The sequence below is a fragment of the Mus caroli genome, chromosome 17 (genome assembly GCF_900094665.2).
Source record: "Mus caroli chromosome 17, CAROLI_EIJ_v1.1, whole genome shotgun sequence".
NCBI lineage: Eukaryota > Metazoa > Chordata > Mammalia > Rodentia > Muridae > Mus > Mus caroli.
Window position 1 is genome coordinate 64,478,288 of NC_034586.1, and position 14,839 is coordinate 64,493,126.

The following is a 14,839-nucleotide window of genomic DNA, read 5'->3' on the forward strand; positions in this document are numbered from 1 at the left end:
CTCTCTCTCTCTCTCTCTCTCTCTCTCTCTTTCTTCTCTCATCCCCTCCCTTGCATCATTGAAGCCATTTACCCCCTTTAGATTGTCAGAATGGTTCCAGTTTGCTAATGTTATTTTAACCGAGCACTGATACAGTGAGGTTAGCCCAGATAACTGAAAGGAGAAATGGGAGCTGAGCGTGTGGTGGTGGGGCTAACACCCTTCGGTCAGCCACTGCCATGAGGCTCTCAAGTCCAGGTGTGGAGGTTGTCTCTGCCTTTAGTCAAGGCTTTCGAAGCACACTTACTCTGCATTTATCCAGTGAGTAATGGGGCTGTATGAATAGATTTATCTCCTGAAAAGAGATGGTGGCACACACCTCCTGGAGCCCACTGGAAGGCACTGGCTGTGTGACTAACCCTCATTATCATGGATGGTCACAGATTTGCTGCCTGTTAAGCTTCAGTTTTTAGTGTGGAAGCAGTGCAGTGGGTAATGCTGTCAACCTGACATATTAAGCAAACAAGCCTTTGCAACATTATTAGAGGGGTTACTTTGTTAAGGTTAATTAAGAGAAGGCTCCACCACTATTCTGTAAACTTGATGACAGGATTGCACAGAAATAACAAAGCCGGCCATTCCTTGTTCTCTAATTCCTGACCCTGGATGCCATTTGACCTGCTCCCCCAAGATCCTGCAGTCATGACTTCTCACAGTGATGGGCCAAAATAAACGCTCCCTTCCTTTGTTGCTTTTGCTGGGGTATTTTAGCATGGCGACAGGGAGTGTTGTCAATGCAAGCAATTCTACTTGAATAAGGTTTAAATCACATCCTCTCTCCATTCCAGGGGCAAACTGAAGAAGAAAAGAAGCCGGGAGAGGTGGCCACACCTTCAAAGCGAGGTAATAATAGCTGTCTGCTGTAGTACAGTCTACAGCGAGTAGAAAACTGTTTGGCATTTCAGTTGTTTTAAGCTTCATAGCTTCCAGATAGAGTGCTGTTGCCTCCAGTTCACTCATGGTTGTACATACACTGGTGTCCCCTTTTCAGTGACCTGTCATGTTTTCAGACATAAAACTTATAAAGGACTACGAGTCCACAGTTCTTATTTTTGTGTATTTACCTTTTCAAGGAGCTGTGAAGGAGGCCATTTCTGGTTTGTAAACTTTCTCCATTTGTGATGGATGCCGTAGAACATGGTATCAAGTTTTAAATAATAGAAACAACTAAAACATTTTGTTACTTTAATCTCATTTTCCGAAAGACTACTTACTATTGCTTAATTTTTGGATACAATATTGAAAATCTATGGCCTCAAATGCATATTTTTATTACGTTCCAATACTGCATGTTGCTTTAAATGAATATTCTTCTATTGCGGCCACCCCAGGCCTGTTGTGTTCTTTGCTGAAAAAGCAGAACAGGATGCAGTACTTTGATAATTATGTAACTTGATGTTCAGATCCGTTGGAATATACTTCAGTTATACAACACTAAAATTTTAGAAATGAAATTGCCCTGCACATGGTCCAAACAGCAGCCTTATTTTCAACATTACTGTTTTCTTAATTCTCAGAGATAAGTTGATATTTATTACGTTGTCATTTCTCCCTGGTGCTATGTTTTCACACTAATGTAAATTGAGTATTTATTTTTACATTCTATGGTTGCATCAATCCCATTGGAAAAAAAGAAAAATAGGCTTACATGAACAATTTAAGTCTTTTTAGCTCCTCGTGGTAAGGTTCTCTACCAATTTAGTGCTTGCATTTGACTACATGCAAATGTTTGCTCCTATTGAATACTTTTCCAGGTTTTTATGCAAAATTAGCTTACCTTTTTGTTCTCTGTTTATGAACTCATTTTGTAGTTTATCATTTTATTCTCCAAAGCTTCTTGCTGTGTTTTACCCCGCCCCAAATTTGACATTATTAATTACCTCTGGAATATAACTAAATGCTTAGAGGAAGGTATAGCTTTGTTTTCTGTATGTACAATGCTATTACTTGCTAATTATAACAAGAATAGGGTCATCAGGAGGCTTTGGGAAATAATATACACTTTTACTATGTTTAGTTGAGTGGATGAGAAAAAGCTCCCATTGTTACATTATTATAGTATCTTAATGGAGATTTCTTCCACTTACAGATTGTAGAACAATCAAATGTTTTCTTTAGAATTCATAAAAATCTGAAGAAACTTGGCCACTTATCTGGTATCTTAAAAAATAATAATAATAAAACAAACCAGAACTTTGTATGCACACACTGATATGCACATGTGAGTAGAAAACTGTACTGAATATAAACATGTAATACTTTGTAGCAGTTTTATATTTAGTGTGTACTTTCTTGGGTATTGTTACTGCACAATTTGGGTGCCTTAACTATGCCCCTAACATTAAGCTAGCCTGTGCTGAAGGCAAGGGAGCTTCGAGTAATCACTTGGCTTATTCAGAACACACTCCACAATTTGAAGCTTGTATTCAACAAGTTGTAAGGCTGAGCGCTTTCTATCCTACTCTTTCTGGCTAGTATATTTCTCTTCTTTATAGATGTTAAGATAATGGTTTAGAGAACTGCAATATTGCTTAGGAACGGGCTTCGGAAGGTAGCTTCTGAAAAATCACTAATGGTGCTTTGTATGGTCACATATGTCCTCAGGGACAGGCTGAACTAGATTTTCCTGAAAATAGTTATTTTTTTGAGATTTATGTTTTGGTTCTTTTGGAAACTCTTTGGCTAAATTCTTTCTGGTGACTAAGCAAGTAAATGACTCTCCTAGATCCATGTCCTCCAAAGAAGGTTTGTATCAGTACACATTCATTGATATGCACTTGTCAGGAAGTGTGCCATAAAATCAAAGAATTATTCGTGTCAATTAGTGTGTAGCTCATACATGTCTACCTTTATGTTTGACATCTCCAAAGTAAGGACACTCCATTTCTTTGTGCATACAAAGGATCTGGATTTTTCTATACTCAATGTATATTCTTCTTTAAAAAGCACTGTTTGGTTGTGTGTTGGGACAGTGGGGGGTTTTATTTACATAAAATTATGAATGAAGGATGTTGTAAAGAAAATGTAGGTGTATGCACATCTGAATTCAACTGTATGTAACATAAAATATTAATGAATAAAACTAGAAATTGAAGCCAAACAACCAAACAACAAACAACCAGACAAAAACAACCCCAAATCCTCCCTAGATACAGTGGAGAACATGCCCTCAATTCACGTAGGAATTAGATGAAATTATCCGCTGTACCATGAGCTCAGTCATTGCCAGGCAAAGCTTATAGGTTATTCATTGCAGAGGCGATTCAAGTCACTAAAAATTTATATATGGAACATATGAGTTGTAATAGAAATACAAGTTTAAATGTAGGGATGATTGTTTTGATTTACTAAATTAGCAGGAGTTTTAAACTTAGGACACCTCTTAGGATATGAAAGGAGATGGACTCTGGGCTCAAGAGCGGAGTTCTCTCTGAGAATCAAAAGTGATTAAGTACTTTCTTTGACTTAGAAACTCTTCATTGAAAATTTCCTAATTAAATAAACACGTGCACTCCATGTTTGCCAACCTTGAATATTGTGACATCGGTTATAACTACAAATGTTGAAAAGGAATCTCCAATGTACTTGGTTCGTTGGAAAAATATTGTGGCTTATATCTCTATAAATAATTAGGTCACATGTCCTTTGGAAACTTTAAATCACCATAAGAAAATCTGGTGGTAATCTTTAGTATGTTAATATTTTTAGTACCATTATCTTTAGGTTGTTTAATTTTAAACGTTTATCTACAACAGTCACTCATGGTCACAGCCTATGGCTGGATTAAGCTTTCTCACGTTTCTGAATTACCCAGAAAAGTGTAAATATGACTTTTCACTAAGTGTTATATGTGTTTTCTTTTGATGTCTGTTTTTTTAATCTTCCCTCGCAGGCAGAAGCTGACATAGAGCCCATGTTTCTTACCAGCCTTTGATGGTCCTGTTCTCCACCATGCGTAACTCCTCTTGCTTAGCTCAACTCATGGAGAGTGGTTAGACTGATGTTGGTTGAACAGCTCCATCCATCTTCCAGATCAGCAGTTGTTTTCCTGTTCTCATTGACTTACTCTTTCACTGGCATATGTAGGCTGATCTTATGTCCTAACACCCAATCTGCCTTGCCATCAGTCCTTCCCTGAATATCATGGGCCAGTAGTCAAACCATAGTCCCAGAGGCACCCCACTTCTCATGCAGTCATTTCTAATTCTTGCCTCAAACTGGTCACTTTTCCTTCCACTCATCCAGCTGACAAGTTGCAAGACAGTCCTAGTTTTGGAATAGTTGGAATAGTGCTGGATATTTAGATCTATCCTCCGACGTGTGTGTGTGTGTGTGTGTGTGTGTGTGTGTGTGTGTGTGTTGTATGCATGTTTCTATCCTACTGAAATCTATCTTGATTCTCTGAGTAGAGGATCTTATCTCCTTACTTTGGAATATTGTTAGAGATGTCTTTCTGTTTGGCACTCACTGGTCACCTGCTTCTAGCTACTATGTGCTTTGCTGTGGCCATTCAAAACATGCCATCATCCTTCTACCTATCTTAATTCTGCCTCTCCCTCTCCCTGTCCCTCTGCTTGCCCCTTCATGTCTCCCCAACCTCCTCTCTCTCTCTCTCTCTCTCTCTCTCTCTCTCTTCAACAAGACTTCCTTTTTTGCATACTGATGTAATAATGTATTGAAGTTCTTTAGTATTAATTTGCCAAATGGGCTGAAGTAGAATCAATGACTCCAAAGATACTTCACTTCGTTTCAAGGGTTAGTTTTGGTGCTGAAGGGTGTTGGCCATCAAGAGATTCCAACAGCTTCAAAGACAGACCCTCGACTACAATCACAGAGTTCTTCCTTAGTGTCACTAGCTTTCCTCCTGGATATAATCACAGACCTGCTTTCTTTCAGAATGAGTGTGCCAGTGGTACTAAAATGTCTGCATCCTCCAAATTTAGTGGTAGACCAGTTCATCCTGTGTGATGCAATTTCTCACCATAATGGATAGCAGCACTATGAGAGCAAATGCATCTTACTTTATTAAATGTTTATTAATATGAATGGCATTTACTATCATTGAACAATCAATTAAATATTTAGGCATTTGTTACTTTGAACTTAAAAAATTAAATTTCACTGTGCCACGGTGCTCACTGGGTGATAAGCAAGGGATTTTTTTCTAATTAATGAACTTTTCTCAGGGTCCTGTAATAACTGAGGAATTCATGTGCACTTTAATTAAGAGTACTGCTCTTTAATAAGTAATTTTTTAGTACATATTTTCATATTATTTGCCTGTACTCACTAGTGGCTTATAAATGAGTTACTCTTTGAACCTACCTTTTTTTTTTTTTTTTTTTTTTTTTTTTTTACTTTTTTTTTTTTTTTTTTTTTTTTTTTAGCTTCCAGTCTTCTCTGTGGTGTTCTGCCAATTCTAGGTGAGTTGATGGGGCTGTGAATATAGTCACAAAGGAAAGAAACACATGTGTTCTCCTCTGGGAGTTATGGACCAATCAGTGAAGCCAGGTGGGGGCCAGGCCCTGTATTCATGAAACCTGTTTTATGAAGGTGATCTTTATACTATACGTAGAATTTCTTAATAGCTTAAAGAACACAGCATAGTACATGTTTTCCCTCATGGTAGAGCTTCTATGAAGCTTGCAGATGACTCACGTGTTTAAGCTCCCCCCACAGAGGAGCCCTGTGGAGGCAGCATGCATTCTCTGCTGCATCTGTGATCAATCCTTCATTGATGATGTCACTGGACTCTGAGAAGATCTCTGAGTGTTTGATGCTCACGTCAGCTTGACTAAAGGACTGGTTCCAGAAGAGCTTTAGTTCTAGAGCACACACCACAAGGGCTTTGAGGGTACACAGGTGGCTTCAGAACCAGAACCCCATCTTTCCTCTTCAGGCCCCAGGTCCTCTTCCTGGAAGTGTTTGTGTGATTTAGATTCCCAGTCGATGGTCTATACAGCAGTGTGCATTGCACTTGAGAGACGTTTTATTTGTGTCCAGTAGAATCACCTTCTGCTACTCAGATGACAGTTACAATGTTGGACATATTTTAATGTTTAGTTAGACCCAAACTGACACTATTCATTTGGAAACTTGAAACATGGACTTCTGTGGTGACAGCCTGCGTATAAATAACTGTCCCTCATCCCCATGTTCCACAGTTTGGATTCTTGCCTGTTTCTTCAGTCATGTGTCTTTGAGAGGCTATCCCAGAAGTCACTTTGTCTTTTTTCCTCTTTGCATCCCATTAGTTGGCCCAGGGCTCTGCTTTGCACACTGTTTGATTATAACTCTGGCTCTTTGCCAAGCTCCACCTCTGTGAAAGTAACAGTCCTCTTTCCTTTTGACTAAAGTCTAGACAGGAGGCAATTCAAAATTGCAAATTTATTAGATTCCAACATGTTCCCATTAACTTCTTGCCCAAGTTGACCCTACTATAGTTTGGTCACTGGGGTCCTTTAAGCAGGTCACTGTCTCTTTGATAGATATCTATTTTTATTTGAACACTGACATTGGGGCTTTCAGAGACTACTGTAGCCAGAGGAACTAGATATGTATACTTCATGCTTTGGTAAGGCTATTATTTTACCTCTTCAGCTTATAGTCTTCCCTGTACAGCAACTCACTTATAGACTGTTCAAGACTAGAATCACATTTCTCTGCTGATTTCTCTATGCATGGTTGAGTGCTACACACATTCCTCTAAGACAGCATCTAGTCTCAACTATGATCTTGATGTGCAAGCACAGATATATAAAAAATATTCAGAGCAGGCTATGTAGGGGAAGAGAACTTGGGGGTGGCAGGGAGGAGGGAGGGTGGAAGATTAGAGAACCACACAGAGACAGGAAGCTTGGATCTTGAATGTTCAGCCAGGTCTCTGCCTTCAGCTCAGGGTAAATGTTCTCTTTAATGTGTGTGTGTGTGTGTATAAAATGCATGTTTACATTTCAAATGGTATCCCCCTTCCAAGTGTCCCCTCCACACACACACACCCATTCCATCTCTCTTTTCCCCTCTTCCCCCTCCCCTTTGCTCCTCCATCCACTCCCACTCCTGCCTCACCACTCTAGCATTCTCCTATGTTGGGGCATCAAACCTCCACAGGACCAAGGATTTCCCTTCCCATTGATGCCAGATAAGGCCATCTTCTTATACATATGTAGCTGGAGCCATGGGTCCCTCTGTGTGTACTCTTTGGTTGGTGGTTTAGTCCTTGGGAGCTCTGGGTTATCCAGTTAGTTGATATTGTTGTTCTTCCTATGCGGTTGCAATTCCCTTCAGCTCCTTCAGTTTTTCCCCTAGCTCTTCCATTCAGTTGACTGTGAGTTTCTGCATCTGTATTAGTCAGATGCTGGCAGAACCTCTCAGAGAACAACCATACCAGGCTTCTATCAGCAAGTACTTCTTGGTATCAGCAATAGTGTCAGGGTTTTGGTGTAGATGGGACCTCTACCTAGGAATGCATCCCATCTGCAGACAACAATTTAAAAAATATATATATATATATTTAAATATATATATATATTTAAATTGTTATTCTGCAGAATGATTCTTTTGCTATTTGAAATCAAGCACAGACTGTGTGCCTATAATCAAGCAGACAGGTCTTGCCACTTGATCGACCCTGCCAGCTTCAATCAGTCTCTTATCTTAAGCCTCCATTTTTTTCTCTCTCGAAAATAGGAGAGATGGGTAATATCACTTGGTCATGAAGTTGTCAGGATTAAATGGGAAAATGTTTATAATATCTTAGCCTCTGGGTAGATATTATATAAATGGGTATCTTGTGAGCAGCATAGGGAGGGGATTTATGTATTGTTTTTTAAGTAACTCTTAGGGTGTTTCTGGAATGAGTCCTCATATTTTGCTTTGGAGATTTCTAGTAGAATGATTTTAAAACAACAAAAGCTATGGAGTCAGCATTAGCTGTGATGTTCCCTTTAGTGTTTATATCCCTTACTCTCCTGCAGGGATGAAGATCCTTGAAGTTTGGTAAATGCCTGTGTATGAGAGCTGCACAGCAGGAGCCCTGGGGACCATCTTGCCTCTTCCCTTCTCCTATCTCAGGCAGTCTGTCATGGAAGGCCTCTGCTTTTTGTTAAGGAGTAGATCTAAACTCTGTATGTTTTCATCTCGCACTGCTTCAACTCTAGCTATTGTCCCCCACCTTGCCTTCCCAGGTGGTTCCAGCAGACATGCCTTTGATATGACTCCATGCTGATGGCACAGTGCAGTTCTCTCTTTCTTCTCAGAATGGAAGCTGGATTCTGCGGACACTCCCACCCTTTCTTTGCTTAAAAGTTCATCTCTCCCACAGCCTGCAAGTTGGGACAAGGGTAAAAATCCTAAGGCCTCAAATCCTTAGATCTGGGCTTCTGTGGTTTCTCAGCTCTTTTGCCTATGGTCTGCCCGTACACTCCTGTGTTCTGAAAGTTCGTGCTTCATTTGAGACCTGACCAAGAGGCCCCTTACTTAGGTCTCTTCTGGTTTGAATGCCTTTCCCTCTTCTTTTCTACATGCCTTTTGGATGAAGGTTTCTCCTTTGGTGCCTCTTGCTAGAGCAGTCCCCTGATCTCCTTGATCAGGTTCTCAGAGCCATGTAGTCAGAAAGCCCATGAGAAAGCTTGAAGTAATGAATTGCATTATTTGACCCAATACATTTTTAAAAAATTGTTTACCTTTATGTTATATACATTGGTATGGGGATGTTAGATCCCCTGAAACCAGAGTTACATACCGTTATTATAGACTGCCGTGTGGTTGCTCGGAATTGAACCCAGATCCTCTGGAAAAGTAGCTAGTGCTCTTAACTACTGACCCATCTCTCCAGCCCCACCCCACCCCCACTACATTTTAAAGCCTGTAATAAGATTTACTATTGTTTCTTCAGGGCCTTGTACACAGTATGTCCTCTATATTATTTGTGGTATTAATAACTACAGAGAGCAGTTAGTATGTCTGAGCACAGAGGTTGGGTTCCAAGGCCAAAGACTGTGTGTACTGTGTATAGCTATTTGCATGTTGTCCTATAGTTAATAAAGGAACTGAAGCTATTAGGACACTGTTCTATAGCCAATAAAGGGACTGAAGCTTTGCATATCATTTTACTCAGAGATAAAAATTTCCAGAAGCTGATGAGATAGGTTTTTTTCAGTTCCTTCATTGCCTATGGTGTCTGATGGGCTGACAGTATCAAAAGAGGTTCAGGAGGAGGGGACCATCTCTCATGCCAGTAGATTTAAGGAGTCACTCATTGACTTAGAACCTGGGATCACACTGGACAGAAGACACAGGGGTGGTACTTGTGCAGAGTCTGAGGACCTGGGGAATAAGGGAAGGATCTGGACTGGTCAGAAGCTGTGGAGACGGGAGTTGAGGTTGCAAGGATTTGGGGTCATCAAGTCCTGATTCCCTGTTGTAACTGTGAGTGCCCCTTTGTATATGTTGGGCTCCTTTGTAGAAGAACAGACTTCACAGAAAGGAAGACTGAAGAGGAACAGAGAAAGGCTACCTGGTAGTGCAAGAAGGAGGCTCACACTGCAGGCAGGGAGGTAAGGCTTCTGAAAGACTGGAGTACTGTGTGGCGCCCACCTCCGCAGCTTTGTTTGCCGCTCTGTGGCTCATACCCAGAGGGGATCTGTGGTAGTGTTATGAAACAGAAACAATTTTTTTTTTCAAATACGATTCAACCTACATAAAGCACTGTTTATGAAGGCTATCACTCTGTAATTTTACTTTTGTTATCTGTTGACAAGCATTCTACATAAAGTCTATTTTTTGTACCCTTAATTACTTATAGTTGTCTTCACAGCACATAGGATTTTAGGAGAATTATTTTTCTCAGATGGCTGTCATGTTGATTCAATATGAGTTCAGCCCTTCAGTATTTAAACTGACAAGGAAGCTGTATTGTACTGATGAGTTTTAAACCTAAAGGATGCCCGAGATTTGAAACCAATTTCTCAAATTAGTACACATTTATGGCTTATCACAGTAATTGGTCCATGAAATCAGATATTTATGCCATGGTTAAACTTGGGAGAAATCATGTTTTCCATCTTAAAGTGATTAGCTGTTTTATTAGATGCATATTTTTCTTCCTGCAGTCCTGTGACTACCCAACACTCTTTCAGGGAGTCATTTTTCTAGGTAATGTACACACAGAAATGATAGAATTCAGAGGTCCTTGAGTCTACAACATCTATTGCAAATTACTCTGTTGTCTACCATGAACCTCAGTTTAAATCAGAATACTTCAGCTATGCACGATGACTATAACTCTAAGATAATTCCGTGTTTAATTATGCCTTCTTCAGAGAAGATAAATATGATTATTTGGTTAATGTTCCCATTTCTTGAACTTTCAGATATTTTGTGGTGCTGCATTTGACCAGGTTACTAAAAATCAGTGCTTATCTCTCCTGCTTTGCATCCCTACTAATATCCCAACCACAGCCACAGGATTATCAACTCAACCAGTACAAGTGCTATCCTCTTTTGCAGCACAGAGTAGACCGAGGTTGATCTCACAGTGTTAATGTCCCAGAATGTCCCTGCCACAGTCCTTCTAGCATCCCAGTGGAGCCTAGCTCTCTCGCCTCTTCTGATATCTAGAAGCCAGCTGTATTCCTTGCCTCTTCCTCTACCTTCAAAGCTCACAAGGTCCTGCCTTTCAGTCCCCTTTGTTTTAGCCACACCTTCTGACCATAGCTGGGGACACTTTTCCACTCATGGAGATATGGTTCCCACTAGGTTTTCCCAGACATACTCTCCATTTTAAGTATCTTAACATATCTCCAAAGTTCATTTTCTTTTGGTCTTATACAGCGACATTTATAGATTTTTAGGGATAAGGATGTAGGTCTCTCTGGAAGGGTGTTCTTCTGCCTATCACAAACCCTAAGTTGCAACATCACTTGGGGAATAGCATTGTCATCATGTTTCTTTAGCACCTGGTGCAGGGTTTTAGCCACTAGGCTTAACAGCTGTTGTGTTTAATGTGTTAAAACAGTATTACAATCAAGTGTGGCCTAAGGTCTTTCTCCTACTGTCTGTGGGAAACCACTGGTCACAAGATTATGGGATCACTAGCTGTTTTGAATGTAATCTCCAGGAATTTTTTGAAACTGTTTTAGCATTTATTAATTTTTTTGAAATAGTCCTAATTAAGTATTCTCTTTTGCCCCTACGTAGTAAGCTGAAGTGGATGTCCTAGTAGATTTCAAATTTACCTTCACCAAGAGTGATGAGTGTCTCACAAGGTTAGCAAGCTGATGGGCCTGGGTTCTATAAGAAAACAGGCTGAGCAAGACATTGCCAGCAAGCCTCTAAGCAGCACCCCTCCATGGCCTCTGCATCAGCTCCTGTCTCTAGGTTTCTGGCCACCTTCCTTCAGTGATGGACTATGATATGAAAATAGAAGTCAAAGAAACCCTCTCCTTTCTACCTTGCTTTTGGGCCACGGTTTTTCATCACAGTGATAGTAACCCTGAGACAAACACTGTTTCCAGGACCTTCCAAATATGCACCTATGTCCTCATGAAGGATGCTTCCCTGCTTCATCCAACTCTTCCTTGTGTTAGAACTGACACTCATCCTTGCTTTTGTCTGCTTCTTTACCTTCAGTTTTTTTTTTCCCCCCTTTGGCTTCAAGTGTCTATTCAGAGTTAGATAAACACTTATTTTTTGGTGTACTTTCTATTGGTGTGACCAAAACAATAAAGAGGAAGAAAGACTGATTTGGCTTATATTTTCAGGCCACCAGCCATTATTGGAGGAAACCAGGATAGAACCTTGAAGCAGAAATCATGCTTGATCCCCTGCCTCCTGGGTCATGTTTGGCTAGTATTCTTTTTTTAAAAGATTTATTTATTTAATATATGTAAGTACACTGTAGCTGTCTTCAGACACTTCAGAAGAAGGCATCAGCTCTTGTTACGGATGGTTGTGAGCCACCATGTGGTTGCTGGGGATTTGAACTCAGGACCTTCGGAAAAAGCCATCAGTGCTCTTAACCACTAGGCCATCTCTCTAGCCCTTGGCTAGCATTCTTAAAAACCCTTGGTCTTCCCGCATCAGTTTACAATCAAGGACTGCACCCTACAGATGTGCCCTCAGGCCAATCATCTGGGCAATTCCTTGATCTGGGCTTTGTCCTCATAATTGTGTCAAGTTGACAATCGAAGCTTACCAGGATACACTATTTCTGCCACTGAAATGTGTGGTCTTCATACATTTCCTGTGGAGAAGTACTTTAAAAAGTATAATTACTTTTTATTTATAATAAATTTATATTTATAATATCTATATAAAATCATATTCATATAATTTATTAAAATAAATATATTAACAAACTGAGAAATTGATGTTTAATAATTAACAAATTAAGAGTGAAAGTGAAAATTATTATATTTACATAGATATAGATATAATTATTTTTAAAGTCTAATTCTCTGCTTCTTGAAGAATATCAACACCACTGTTCATTCCTCCTTTCCCTCTGGTTTTTTCTCTCATTCCTTTCCTCACTGTTTGCTTCTCCTCAGAACCCTCAGAACCTAAGCATCCTAAACACATTTCCAGATATCTATTCTGGGTCCCTTTCATGCTTTACTCTTTATAAATTCTGAGAATCAACTGTTCTTTAACTCTGTGTACATTGGTAGTGACTAAATGCTAATTTCACACCTGGAACTTTTATGTTTAATGTCTCCTGGATACTCCATCCCAAATGGCCTTCCTTTAGAGCTCTTTAAATTTCATGGTTTAAAAATTTAGCATCTCTGAAAACGTATTCTGCTTATTCTCTAAGCCTGGTCCTCTAGTTTTTGTCTTGCTTAGCTGCAAGCATCATCTCTTTGTTTAAAATAATCCTCTAGTTTCACTCTCTATATAGGCTAAGGACAGGAATTCTTAGCACCGGATTTTAATTATATTCTTCCCCTTACCCAGAAAGAAAATCACTCAAGGCTGCACAATAATGGGCTGAATGATAAAAATAGATATTGAGACCATGAAGATTCATGGAGACTGAAGAGAGGAGTTCTGACTAGAGAGTGTGGATACTGCCCCTGTGCTGGGGCATCACAGCAGGAATATGGCACCTCTGCTGTTCTCCTGCACAAGCCACCTGTGGGTGTGTGATGACAAATTGCTGGCCTCATCTCTAGCATTTCTGGTTCAAGAGAAAACCACATTCTCACTGTTGCTATAGGTATTTTTCAGGTGATGCTGATGTTGTTGGTTCCAAAGTTGGGAATCTTATTCCTAAAAGGTTCAGACACATCACCTGTGAAAACACTGAGAATCGCCATCCTAATCCATTCTTTTCCTCCTTCATAGGTTCTTCATGCTATGATAGAACAATGGTTTCTCAAACTTTAGCATGCATCTGTTTGTTGAAATGCATGACTGATCACAGCACACAGAGTTTCTGATTCATCCTCCTAGAGTATAGTCTCCAAATTTGCATTTACAACAGTATTAAGGATCTAATTAACCTTTAAAACAACATGAATTCCAAGACTTCTGCTCTCTGCTCACCTCAGAAGACCTTCTTTGTTCTCCTTTTGACTGGGGACATTTGTTAACAGTTCTCAGCCATGTGATTATGGAACACAATGGATTCACCATCTCAAATTGGGATGTTTCAAACTCTAAAATGAATTTATGGATTGATACTACTAGTTATTGATTATTATTATTATTATTATTATTATTATCATTATTTTGGTGGTGGTGGTAGTATGTGTGTGTATGGTGTGGTGTGTAGTATATACATCTGTACGGGTCAGATAACAATTGTCTGACATCAGTTCTCTCCTGATACCTTATAGGAATCAAGGATTGAACTCAAGTTCTCAGGCCTGCAGGCCAGTGCCTCTACATAAGATGCCACCATACCAGTTTTCACCAATCTCTTTCTTGATTTTATTCCTGTTCCATCTAAGTCCCCTTCTTCAATGGTCTGGACTTAAATAAAATCCTGGGCTTTAGTTCTTCCCTTTGTTTTGGTTGTTACTGTCAGTTGCTTTCTGGCTCCCCTGCTTGCAGGACCAGGGCCCCTCTGTCTTTCTCTCTGCTATTCTCCTGGCTTGTCATTTTATATTCACTGCCTTCCCTTTATAAGCATCCAGCTGTCTGCAAACTTTGCCATCTGCTCCCACTTCCAGCATGCCAGAGCTGCTGGAAGAGTCCCTGGGTGCACTTGGCCCCTTTGTAGTAATTAGTTCAATGAGTGGCTGTCTCAGTCTTGGTTGAACGTCCCCAGCTTTCCCTTCCTCTTCCTTCTGATGGCACAGTAGCCTTCGTTCTTTGATGGATGATTTTCTGAGCGGAAGGTCGGAGCTGTTTGCTGTCAATCCTTTTCAGGTTCCTCACTTGCATGCTGAATTCTTTATTTTCATTCCCTCACTGTTTTTGAATCCCAGAGTGTGTTAGTTAGCTATCCTTTGCAGTTATGATATGTTTGAGACAAGCAGCAGAGAAGGTGTAAATGTCTGTTTTGTGGTTTCAGAGGTCCATGGTCACTTTGAATCAATGTGTAGGTAAACACCTTGACAGCAGGAACATGTGGTAAAAGAGGCTGCTGCTTTATAGTGGCCAGGAAGCAGATAGGGATGGGGAGAGGAAGTGAGGGGGGGGGAAGGGGCACAAACTCATACAAGAAGGAGGCAATGGTTCTAATGCCCTCATTTGAAATTCTATTTGATATTTTATGTATAATAATTTTGGTTATTTTCATCCCCATTACTATCTCTCAATGAAACCCTTCTCTGTTGTTTTTTTCTTAAAA

General features: G+C 40.0%; 1 protein-coding gene across 1 annotated transcript in view; it reads left to right on the plus strand.

The window, feature by feature from the left end:
- Positions 1-14,839, plus strand: part of L3mbtl4 (L3MBTL histone methyl-lysine binding protein 4) — a 339,815-nt gene that overhangs the window by 98,882 nt on the left and 226,094 nt on the right. The window contains exon 4 of the mRNA XM_029470911.1: positions 828-882. Coding sequence (XP_029326771.1) covers positions 828-882 — 55 coding nt within the window. The remainder of the gene's footprint in view (positions 1-827; positions 883-14,839) is intronic.